Source organism: Hordeum vulgare, chromosome 2H (genome assembly GCF_904849725.1).
Source record: "Hordeum vulgare subsp. vulgare chromosome 2H, MorexV3_pseudomolecules_assembly, whole genome shotgun sequence".
NCBI classification, from domain to species: Eukaryota; Viridiplantae; Streptophyta; class Magnoliopsida; order Poales; family Poaceae; genus Hordeum; species Hordeum vulgare.
Window position 1 is genome coordinate 233,405,059 of NC_058519.1, and position 12,592 is coordinate 233,417,650.

The 12,592-nt window shown below is 48.2% G+C and overlaps 1 protein-coding gene across 1 annotated transcript; it reads right to left on the bottom strand.

Annotated features, from left to right (window-relative positions):
• Positions 1-2,626: 2,626 nt before the first annotated feature.
• Positions 2,627-7,802, bottom strand: LOC123425956. The gene is made up of 8 exons (XM_045109733.1): positions 7,399-7,802; positions 5,721-5,833; positions 5,440-5,499; positions 4,716-5,312; positions 3,899-4,181; positions 3,686-3,833; positions 3,055-3,142; positions 2,627-2,967 (listed from the first exon to the last, which is right to left on the bottom strand). The coding sequence occupies exons 1-8, from the start codon at positions 7,480-7,482 to the stop codon at positions 2,850-2,852; spliced, it is 1,491 nt and encodes a 496-aa protein (XP_044965668.1). The 5' UTR covers positions 7,483-7,802; the 3' UTR covers positions 2,627-2,849.
• Between the last annotated feature and the right edge of the window lie 4,790 nt (positions 7,803-12,592).

The window sequence follows — 12,592 nt, forward strand, 5'->3', positions numbered from 1 at the left end:
ATCGTCATCGTCATCGTCATCCTCATCGTCCATGCTTCTCATCCTTGACAAACGAGAGCCCCCGGCGACCGGGTTCTTTCCTTTCGCATAATCATCCGGTGAGTACCGCCTAAATTCCTTCCTAGGCTTCAACATGTAAGAGGAGCGTTGGAAAGCCTTCAACGTCATCCCGTCCGCAACCTAATACATATGAAGGTTGAAAGTTCAAAGTTGAACGTTCAAAGTGCACAATGTTTTATGGCTATGTCATACCTCAGGAGTGTCAACATCATCCTCTACAGTATTTCTTTGGGTATTAGCTGCCGAGGTAATGTCACCATCGTCCATACGAGCGCCCGAAGGAGCTGAATCGTCTAGAGTATTTCTTTGGGATGAACCGGATCTCGAAGGTGAAACATATTCAGGGTCACAGCAACCTAAAATGTTGGATAGGCGCCGTAACTTCTTGCCCTATTCCTGTTAGATTCAAATATAAATGACATATATAAGGTACCGTATGTTGCATTCGTGGTCAAAATAATAATAATGACACAACACCTTTATGAAAAGACGAAGTGCAGATTCTCCCTTTTTTCCTCCAGGTGTCTTCTGTAGAATATCTTCAGACTCATCGGCTTGTTTCTTGACCTCTTTGCGCTATGATCACAAGACAATGACATGCAGGTGAATAGGTGTACTAGCATTCATACTTAACATAGGTGAGCACACTTACCACAAAGTTCAGGACAAGGGCGAAGGAAGTTTGGTACCACATGTACACGCGAGCATACCTCTCGATCACCTCGTCATTTGCGTCCTCAGGACAATGAGAAAAGTTCGCGGCAATCCAAGTGAAAGGAGCGCCGGCTGGGACTCTATCTTTCTTCCCTCCATCTTCTACCTCCGGCTCCTGCGACGACATACCAATAAGGGCCTCCATTTGTTGCCGTCCTCCCTCAGAATCAGTGCTCATACAAAGAGGCTTCCCCTCGATCGGAAGTGCGGTGATCATGGAAACATCTTGAAGAGTAACTGTCATCTCTCCGGTCCGGAGGTGAAAACTATGTGTCTTCGGCCTCCAACGATCAATAAGTGCTGTGACCGCCGCAGCGTTCAGATTGGGCGTTGACCGACTCACAAGCTGAATGAATGGAAGGAGTCCTGTCATCTCGATGTATGGGGTGTATCGCTCATCGTACTGCATTACAGACGATGCCCCATGAGACCGGATCTTCAAGGGCGTAAGCTCCTGCAAACAGATAGGAGAAGAAGACATCAAGTGCTTATTACATTTTCAAGTGCTTATTAAATACATGTTTTTTATCATATGATCTACTTACCATTTTCTTCTCCGACATGAAATAGGCCCGGTGTTCAACGTCATAAACATTATTCAGAAGCCACACCATCCTACAGATCACAAAAAATACTCATATTCAAAAAATTACTCATCTACTAATCCACTCAACTACATATTATTCAAATCCTAAGAACTCATATGAATCTACTCATATCCTAACTACTCAAATCCTAAGAACTCATATCCTAACTAGTCAAATCCTAAGAACCTACTCAAATCAATCTACTCAACAACAACCTATTCCACTTGGATAGAAGGATGGGAAACGGAAGAGATTACCTAGTAGCCAACCTTGGGGGATCAATCCAAGGAAGAAATCACCAGATCTGAAGGAGATGGGGGAGGGGATTAGGGATTGGAAGAGAGCCAGCCGCCGCAGTTCCTGTTTCTGTTTGAATGAGGGAGGGGAATGGGGAGGGGGTGGGGAGGGGGGCTGGCCCGTGGCTTGTTAAGTCATTGTGTGGCGCCTAAGCGCTCGGCGCCACACATTACAATGTGTGACGCCTGAGGCTTAGGCGTCACACGGCCTGGGGGGTGGGCCCTCTCTGCCAGGTGGTCAGGGGGTGTGGCGCCGAACGGCTAGGCGTCACACAGTGTAGTGTGGCGCCTAGGTGTCGGGCGCCACACAAAAGGGTCAGCCGAGTGACATATTTTCCACGAGGGGTCACTCCGTGAGTTCTTTCCCCCCAGGGGTCATTTTTGTCAATTTTGCCGATGTCTACCCAGTGAAGGTTGCCGAAAAGTTCACGGCTGAGGACAACACTCGCTTGAGGACGAGGTTGACGGTCGCGTGCTGGAGGACGACCAAGTGATGATGGTCAAGGGCTCCTAGGACGCCTTCAGGGACGACGGTCACGCCCGAGGATAATCGGTCACATATCACCATTCTTTAAATATTGTTTCATTCCCATAGGAACGTACGGGTGATTAGCTAGTTTTTGTTAAGGGGAAAGGTCGAAAAATTGGTATGAAAAACAAGAAGATGCGCTCAATTGAAAAAAAATTGATGGGAACATGCAAGGGGGTGAAAAAAGAGCATCGATAGGTGATGGTGGAAAATGAAGACGAAAATAAACCATGAATGCAGGACTATCAACTCCCTTTCAATAAGTGTAGATCAATGAATCGAAACGAGAGACTTCTGCGTTTTCTGAAAAAACAAAACCAACAATGGTACTCCCCCTAAAGAAATACTTATAAAAATTGTTTATATCACTACTTTAGTGATCTATATAAACGTTCTTTTATTTCTTCACGGAGGGAGTAGAACATAAACCGAAACCGGAATCAAAAGAAACAAGACCAGCATTTTGATTAGATCTATGTTTCCCTCTTAGTCAATACATGTCGCAGTTGCAGAAAACATATTTACATTTTCTGGAGAAAACCTAGCTCGTATACTTTTAGTGGTTAACAAAAGGCAAGAAGCCTCCTCAAAACCAGGGCTTCACGAACTCCACTTCTAAAGCTGGGAGTGTCGGCTTTTGTTTTTCTTCCTAAATCCTAAATCTCAAAAGTTCAGGTGAGCCCGAACAACATCGTCGATAGAAGATTCACAGATTGGGCAACTCCCGCTGCTCGATTTCAGCTGATCAGCACAGTTGAAGCAGGTGCACATATGGCCACACCTAAATGAACCATCGTAATCAGCTCGATTAGCAATTGAAGGTTAAAGTGAGCCAAAGTACATAATGTATGTGTTCTCCAATCATTACCTGTAAAGTAAAGAGTCAACTTGCATCTCATGGCAGATGCAGCACGTGCCCTTTTTTGCTGTTATGTCAGGCTGGCTTGGCATCAACCCTGTTCAAAAGATTGCATCAGGCTTAAGAAAAACAAATATCGAGGTAGTACTAAAGTACTCATCAATGATTATGAGTGGAACTAAAATGCCAATGAGCTACTGTGGGGTAGTGACAAACGAACAACAAATCCAATTTCAGATGGTACTCAACAGACTGAATTACAAAACCTCACATGCCAAGATTTAAGCAGTGTCAGACTGAATTACAAAACGTCACATGCCAAGATTTAAGAAGTGTCGTATATATAACGCCAAGAGCTTGGTCCAGCCCAAGAAGAACAGAATATATAGTTTTGCTTACAAGACCAGAATGACTCTTTTCCAAATAGAGCCACTCAAAAGTAGCTGTGGTCCTTTTTTTCAGATTTCATCTGGCTAGCCTTTTAAGCAAAACTAGCTCACATGTCACCAGAGCTCATATTGCCTTCAAAGCAAAATTCTTTTTCCAAAATAAAGAGAAAGTTCAACTTTATCCTATTCTATTCCGAACAGGGCCAGAAATAGAAGAGGCACAGACATAAAAAACTTTTGTCGCAACTCACCAGCTTCGCGAAGTGCGCTGCACACCTCTTCTTTAATAGAGTGCTGCATCTTTACTTGGGATGCAATACAACTTTCCGCCAACTTACGTAGTTCATATATTTCATGATGAATCTGGGCCATTTCACTTCTTACCCTGACCTCCATTTCCTGTAACAGACAACATAGTTAGAATATGTCTTTCCACAATTGACATTGAACAGCAGCTGACTCACAAGCAAATTTTGATTTTCATGTTGTTGATGTTCAAATGATGGGTGCTGCCAATTCTCTTGGTGGTGGGCTGTGACATGGGATACAGGTGCTAATGAACATGGTGCAGATGCCACCTGATCTTCATTCCGGGGTTCATCATTCTGTTGCCAGTATAAGTGTTCCGGATAGTAACCCCCAAAATCATCAATCATGTGTTGTTGCCTTTGCTTCTGCAGAACTGCTCTCAGAAGATGATTCATTTTACTGCTAAAATCACTCTCCAGGGACTTTGAGACCTTTTTGCTGCATAGAAGAAACAAATATGTCACGGTTGAGAAAATAAAAAATAGGGAATATGCGTTAACCTTGCTTAAAAGGTGATAATACGGTATCTATGTCTAATGTCTAAGCTTGTTTAGCCTCTTTGCTTATTTTTTTCTCTTATCATTTTGTTAGGATACCCTAGCAGTTTCTGTCTTTGCTTCTTGTTATTGTTTAGTGATTTGGTTTTTGGTTGCAACCATTCTTGTGCTGTTGTACTTTGCACCTTTTTGGTGTTTTCTTCTAATAAAAAACGACACACATTTAGATGTGTGTTCAAGGAATAAAATATTAATCCCATAAAAAAGGAATCATATATTAAATTCTCAAACAAAAAAAAAGAATACAATATTTAACACATAGTGGCTTTTTATTGGTAGGCTAGCCAAGTTTAACGGAACACTTGCATCTCAGTATTGTCTACATAAAAACTTTTGCTGGTAGTGAACCTAATTGCATCTAGTTGCGCAGGTGGAAATGTGCAAAAATATATACTGGAAATTAGAGGGAAATTACCTCTCAAGAAGATTACAAATATCAGCATTGCCAGACAAATCTCGACAGTCTGCTTGTGTGGTAATATGCAATGATCTCCATGAGTTAGGGGAGTCTATCCAAGGCCGGTCATTAAATTCAATCTGATTATGATTCTCCATATCCCCAATTGTGCCCTGATGCCAGCTGTCCGGACTCATGGAATCTACTGGTGCGGGCCAACCAAGACTACTCATCCATAGTGCTCTCTCGTCCCAAGAACCATTCAGACTTTGGTTGTCTTCTTCTCGTAAAGTTTCACCTCTTGATGAAGGAGTTTCTTGGAGTTCACACGATGTGCTTATGGTACTTGGGGAGATATCATCCACGTATTGATTATCGTAGACAGCACGATGATCATTGTAGCTTGCAAAGCTTGAAGCTTTAGAACATTCTTGATTGTGGACACAAGAGTTTACCAAGTTGACACGATCTTCCAGACATTGATTACCCTTTGAGTCTATCTTCTCATCATATTGTCGATTTCCTGAACCGTCGGAGTTAACAAGGCTTTCGATTGCTAGCCCAGTAGACTTCTCCACAGATGGATTTCTATCATCACTATGTTGTTCATCAGCCCTGCACTTCGTGAAAACAAGTATTGCTTTAGGCATACATGATAGTAGACGGAAAACAAGTACTAAATACTTGAGACCAAGGACAAAACCCAACTTCTCCATCTAAGCTACTTGAAACAGTAGTTTACCTATTATTTTGCAGATTGCATTCATTTGCATCTTGTGAATCTGACTTGCGGCTATCGTCTCTGTCCATCAGAGATTGCAGAAATGATATGTAAGTTTTTTTACTACGAATCATCTAGAGCATACTTCAAACTTAAATATGTGTTGTTGTCACATTCTAAGAGAAGACCAGCAAGACAAACATGTAGATGTTACTGCGGTTAAAAAAATAATCCAAAGATCATTTTTATCCACAAATTGTCTCAGGCCATCTTATGTAAGAGAAAAAAAATCCTGCTAATACCTCAATGCCTCAGGTCCACATTTTGGTGGGTGTGGCCTAACCGGTCTTAGTAGATTCCACACTTCATCATTAATTGCATCTCCGTGACGCAACAGCTTTAAACGAAGCATGGACTGCAGCATACCAAAGAACATTTTACCGAAAAAGGATTTTTTTTACCGAAAAAGACCGAAGAACATTTTAAGATGAGAAGCAGCGGTTATTGCATAAGCATGCTTTAAAAGGGCGGGAGAAAAAAGTAGCGCCTCATGAAATATAACAGAGAATACAGATACCAATTCCATGCCAATAATCTTCGAGGGAGTAAACAAATGAGCTCATGCGACCAGACAAGTACTCTGGTATTAACAGACTTTGCAGTAGAGGGAAGAATAATCTTGTCCTTGGAGGAAGGAATAATGAAAAAGAAAGGAATATTTTATTTAAGTTAGTTGCTAATGCCAGGAATATGTGGAGGGAGGGAACGCTGTTGAGCAAGGAAATACATGCTCGATATGTCTTCAAACAACAACAGTTGTCTTAAAGGATGGCAATTCTTCAGAACCACGCTTCATTGTCTTGTCCAGTTAAAAGTTCATTTTACTTAGGTACCATGCACATCAATATTGGCTGGAGTTAGAGTAAAGAAAAAAAACAAAAGTGTTCCAAGTAACTGAAGGTATGGCAGAAAAAATAATAACACAACCTAAAAGGTGATGCCATTAAGAAGAATTGAAGTTTGCGGTGTACTTTGCACAAATAAACCGCCCAGCCATTACTCATATTTATGTCCCAGGTACATGTTATAGAAAGTAACCTGTGAAGTCATGTGGTATGGTTTGTTTGGCTTTTTGGCCACAACTATGCAGCACTCACAATCTCCACAAGATTTCAGATTCTGGAACCAGAAATGATATTCACTTGTGACATCTCATCCATCAGATATGAGAAGCCAGAACCTTTTTTTTTCTTTTTTCTTTTGAGGGGTGCAAGCTACAACCCCCTTTTTTAGGGAACCAAGCCCTAACCTCAATCAGTCTTTTAATGAAATTCCCATCCTACTGTACTGAACGTAAGGGCTTCGTTCTAAGGCCGGCAAGCGCCTCCGTTCTAAAAACTGTACTGAACGTTGCTCCACTGTCACCAGCAAATTAGTTGCATATTACTGCCATTGAAAGTACCACCACGTATGTTAACCTTTCTCATTCATAATGACATACAAACAGATCTGCAAAGGCCATGAGCGGCTATAGGGTACTAGAGTTTCCACCGATCAAGATTATTGGATCTTTTGGTTGAGCTTTTGCCACTATTCACCAGAGTCACAAATGAGATGAAAATTGTCAAGTTTTTAGATGATTTCCGTCTATTTTTGGGTTACGGTGGCATACCAAGCAAGGAGCCGAATAAAGCATAATTATGGAGTTTGCACATGCCATTGATCAGCAATGCCAGTTGGGAAACCGATCTACCAAACAGTTCTCCGGGCCCATCCTTGCGGGTCTAAAACCAACAACTCACACTTCTTGGGTCGTCTTAAATAATGTTTCCAAAACAATAAGAAAATGCGTCACTGATCATCAATGGATATAAAGTAGTAGAACCTCAATTCATGGTTGATAGAGAGAGGTAATTTTGTCTAATGCTAGTATAATGCATTATGCAACGTGAGCTTTTTTGATGGAAAAATCGAAATTACCTGGATCCTGCCCTTATGGCCGAACCGAGTAACGGCGTGTCGCTCCGCGAGCGCGGCGAGCTCTCGCCTGCGGCGATGGGCCATCCGAGCGACAAGCTCCTCCACCGCGCGCCGCCCGCGTACCGTCCTGACCACCAGCTTGGGCGGGCGAGTGCCCTTGATATGAACGGCGAGCGACTCGACTGCATTGCGCAGCGGGCCCGGCGACGGCGGCGCGGACTGTGAGAGCGCGAGTTCGTTGTTGACGGCGTCCAGGTCCTCCTCCGGCAGCGAGGCAGCCCCGCTGAGCTTCTTGACGATGCACCCAACGCGGCCGCGTGGCGAGCCATCGGATTCAGAGGTGACGTCGCCGGAGGCGCGGGGCGTGACGGGCCCCACGGCCTCGATCTCGCGCCAGCGCTGGATGAGCGACGACGCCCGCGGGCCTGACGGCGGCAGCTCCGGGCCGGCGGTGGCCGTGGAGGAGGCGTCGGACGGCGCCGGCGAGGGCGCGCGGAAGACGGCGGCGCGTGCGGCGACGGGGCGCGTGGCCGAGGCGAGCGCGGACAGCTCGGCCTCCCTGTCGCGGCGGCGCGCATCGACGGGGGGCGGCGGCTCGGAGGCCGTTGCTGCGGCGGCAGCGGCGGCCCAGCGCTCCAATATAACCCGCCTGCGCCTGGGCGTGGGCTCGGCGGGCGCGGCGGCGTCGGAGAAGGAGTGGCGCGGCGGCGGTATGAGGACGTTGACGTTGAAGAAGCGCCTGTGCCTGGAGGTGGAGGTGGAGGTGGAGGTGTCCCTCCATGGTGCGGAGTCGCTGGGCATGGCGGCCAGGGAAGAGGCCATGGGGAGAAGGGTCGGGGCAAGCTAAGAATGGGCAGTGGTGGCGGGAGGACGCGTGTGCGGTGGCAAATATAAGGAGAGAAGAAGAAGAGAAGCTCCCGCCTCCACGGTTCCTGCGATCCTGCGATTGCGGTTTCGCTATGCTATTTTCTGCGGCCGGGCGGCAAGGAGATTGGAATGAGCCGTTGCGCATGGGAGCAGATAGCCAGAGAGCCACAGAGCAGAGCAGAATGGTGGGGAGAGGGAGAGAGAGGGAGCGTTTGCTGCTCGCTATCCTATACTTAGGCGGAGGACCCGGGAGGGGGGGAGGTGCCGTCACGGCGTTAGCGCGAGCGAGGTTTCGGCGCGATTGCACGGCGAAATCTGGCCTTTCCCGTTTCGGGCCGGGTGGTTGCCTCTGGATCGATCTTGACATGTGCCATGTGACGTGCGCCCGAGTCATCGTCCCTGCTCCGCCCGCGGCGGTGCTGGTGTTGGTTTGGTTTTGGTTAGGTGGTGCATGCGTCGCGCTACACGTTCCTTTCGCGCAGAATGTGCTTGCTTTGCAATTGCAGACAGGCTGCGCGTGCCTTCCGACTTCGACTTCGACCCCTCCTCTCCTCTCCTCAGAGAATCTCCAGCCGTTGCGTCGCCGGGAGGCATTTTTTCAGCCTCGTTGGCCCGGCAAAATATTTGGTATGGAGGTTTGAATTTGTCCAGCCGTCTTCCCAGTAGATTGTTTTTTTTCTTTCTTTTTTTATCGTGCATGTCGTTACAACAAACACGTTGTGGGCATTACCGGCCACGCGAGCTCGAGCTCGCCTGCGACGACCCCAGGCCACCCCTCCTGCACCAGCATTCCTCACTCGTCATGGACGCCAAGCTTAACCTCCACCACTATCCTCTTCAGGTCGTAGCCACACGCGGAAGCCAGCAGGTGAACGCGAGCTTCGTACGCCCCGACCGCGACGCGGTGTTGCGCGTCTCTCCGTCCTGGACAGCCGACATCACCTACACGGATGTCGCCCGCGACCGCCGGCTCTGAGAGCTCGCGAAACAAAGGTGACGGACGCACACACCATGGGCACGCAGCACGTACGCGCACGCACCACGGGCACGCATCACGTACGTAGAACTTGCGCTTGCCCTGGCGCCGGAGGTCCAGCTGCAGTCGCTTGATGGCGATCGGGGTGTCGTCGCCGAGCCGGCCACGGAAGACCATGTCGTACGCGCCCTGGCCCAGCACGTTGCCCTCGATGAACCCGTCCGTGATGCGCTCTAGCTCCCGGTATGTGAATACTTGCGCGCCCCGACTCCGCGGCTGCACCACCTCCAGCCCCACCTAGTCGAGCCTCCAGCCATAGATGCACCAGGGTCGCGCGCGCAACTGGCACGTGAGGCCAAGCTGGGATCTCGCCTCGCTGCCGCCCGCGTTCAGTGTGATTGACTAGCCGACCTCCACATTGGTATGTTCGAAATATGCCCTAGAAACAATAATAAAATGATTATTATTATATTTCCTGATTCATGATAATTGTCTATAATTTATGCTATACTTGTATTAATCGGAAGCCGTAATACATGTGTGAATATATAGATCACAATGTGTCCCTAATGAGTCTTTAGTTGGCTAGCTCGTTGATCAACAGATGATTATGGTTTTCTGATCATGGACATTGAATGTCATTGATAACGGGATCACATCATTGAGGAATGATATGATGGACAAGACCTGATCCTAAGCACATCACTAGATCGTGGTGTTTGTCTACTGAAGTTTTTCTAATGTCAAGTATTATTTTCTTATACCATGAGATTGTGCAACTCCCGGATACCGTAGGAGTGCTTTGGGTGTATCAAACGTCACAACGTAACTGGATGATTATAAATGTGCACTACAGGTATCTCCGGAAGTGTATGTTGGGTTGTACGAATCGAGACTGGGATTTGTCACTCCGTGTGACGGAGAGGTCTCTGGGCCCACTCGATAAAGCATCATCATACTGAGCTCAATGTGACTAAGGAGTTAGCCACGGGATGATGTGTTACGGAACGAGTAAAGAGACATGCCAGTAACGAGATTGAACAAGGTATAGGGATATCGACGATCGAATATCGGGCAAGTATCATACCGGTAGACAAAAGGGAATTGTATACGGGATTGATTGAATCCCCGACATCGTGGTTCATCCGATGAGATCATCGTGGAACATGTGGGATCCAACATGGATATCCAGACCCCTCTGTTGGTTATTGACTGGAGAGGTGTCTCAGTCATGTCTGCATGCTTCCCGAACCCATAGGGTCTACACACTTAAGGTTCGATGACACTAGGGTTAGGGAGTAGTGTACATGGTTACCGAAGGTTTTTTGGAGTCCCAGATGAGATCTCGGACATCATGAGGAGCTCCGTAATGGTCCGGAGGTAAAGATTCATATATAGGAAGTGAGGATTTGGTCGTCGGAAGTGTTTCGGGAATCACCTATAATGTACCGGGACCACAGAAAGGGTTACGGGAGTCCACCGGGAAGGGCCACCAGCCCCGAAGGGGTACATGGGCCAAAAGTGGATGGGAACCAACCCCTAAGTGGGTTGGTGCGCCACCACCATCAGCCCAAGGCTCAAGAGAGGAAGGGTGGGCTAACCCTAGGCGTGGTGGGCTTGCCTCCACCATAGGGCGCCACCTCCTCCACCCTTGGCCGCCGCCCCTTTCCCATCTAGGGCTACCGCACCCCCTAGGGTGGAAACCCTAGGGGTGGGCACCCTCCTCCCTCTCCTCCTATATATAGTGGAGGGTTTTGGGGGTGCAACACACAAGTTCTTCCACCTCCACGGCGCAGCCCTACCCCTCCTCCTCCTTGTCCTCCGTAGTGCTTGGCAAAGCCCTGTCGGAATACCACGCAGCTGCACCGTCACCACGCCGTCGTGCTGCCGGAGCTCTGCCTCAACCTCTCCTCCCTCCTTGCTAGATCAAGGCGTTGGAGACGTCACCGGGCTGCACATGTGTTGAACGCGGAGGCGCCGTTGTTCGGCGCATAGATCGAAATCCACCGCGATCTGAATCGCTGCTAGTACGACTCCATCAACCACGTTCTAGCAATGCTTCTGCTTAGCGATCTTCAAAGGTATGAAGATGCTCTACCCCATTGCTCGTTGCTGGTTTCTCCATAGATAGATCCTGGTGTGACGTAGGATTTTTTTTGAAATTACTACGCTCCCCAACATGGTCTTCTCCGAGGTCAAGCTGAGGGTAGTGGATGCGGGGAGAAGACGGGGATGCGGCGAGCATGACGGCACTGCGGCGAGCGGGAAGGCAGACGCGCAATGAAGATGAGAGGAGCGGAGGGGCAACATGTGGCGAGGGCAGTGGCGTGCTGGGCGAGGCTTTCCTGCGCAGGCGTGGGACTTGGTGAGGAGAGAAGGAAAAGAGAGAGTGTGCACGTGGATGGTGCCCGGAGAAAAAGGGTAAACAGAGGGAGTGGGAGGCTGAGAGCAACTCCAACGCGCCGACCCATTTCATCCGTGCACGTCCATTTGGGTCTCGGTAGAGAGAAAAGTCGGTCCAACGCGACGACCCAAACGAACGCGCGTCCGCTTTTCATCCGCGTGCCAACCCATTCCCGTCCCATTTTTAGCCTGATTTGCGTTGGCGTGGACACGATACGGACGAGCACGGCGTCCGCCTACTCCTCCCCCTGGCCCACTAGTAGGTGGCACATTGTTCATCCTCTCCCACCCATATCGACAGCAAACCCTCGCCTGCATCTACCGCGTCATCACTGCCACCCATTTGTCGGTGCCGGCACACCTTCCCCCAACGTCATCTCTTCGCCGCCACCATCGTCGCCGCCACCGGGATTTATCCAAGCCAGCCACCTGGTCCTTGGGAGGCGCGCGTCTCTTTGCCGACAAGCTCCTTTGATGACGCCCACAAGTTGTTCGATAGTTTGCCAAGTTACAAAATGGACTCTACCGACGAGTTCTTTTTCCACAATTTCATTTGCGACTCCGATGATTCCTTGTCTGATGATGAGGAGGAGATCTTGGCTGCCGTGTTGGTCCATCACCACCTTAAGAGCCAGCGGGCATTGTTCCGTGGCTCAATCCCGGGACAACTTCCGGCGTTGAATCTTAATCGAGAGAGCTGTCAATTCCTTTTTTGGAAGGACTACTTTGACACAACCAATCTGCTGTTCAAACATCATAAATTCCGGCGGCGTTTCCGTATGGCTAGGCATATTTTTAACCGTATTAGAGAGGGGGTGGTCGGATACGATAACTATTTCGAGTACAAAGAGGGTGCCCTTGGAATGATTGGCGTCTCATCTTATCAGAAATGCACTGCATCCATGTGGATGCTTGCATACGAAGTACCTGGTGATCTCATTGATGACT

Coding starts and splice junctions, on each gene's coding strand:
- LOC123425956 (XM_045109733.1), bottom strand. CDS start 7,482: ATGGCCCATCGCCGCAGGCGAGAGCTCGCCGCGCTCGCGGAGCGACAC. Junction 5,500..5,720: donor TGTGGACCTGAGGCATTGAG/GTATTAGCAGGA, acceptor TCTGATGGACAG/AGACGATAGCCGCAAGTCAG. Junction 3,834..3,898: donor ATGAAAATCAAAATTTGCTT/GTGAGTCAGCTG, acceptor TGTCTGTTACAG/GAAATGGAGGTCAGGGTAAG.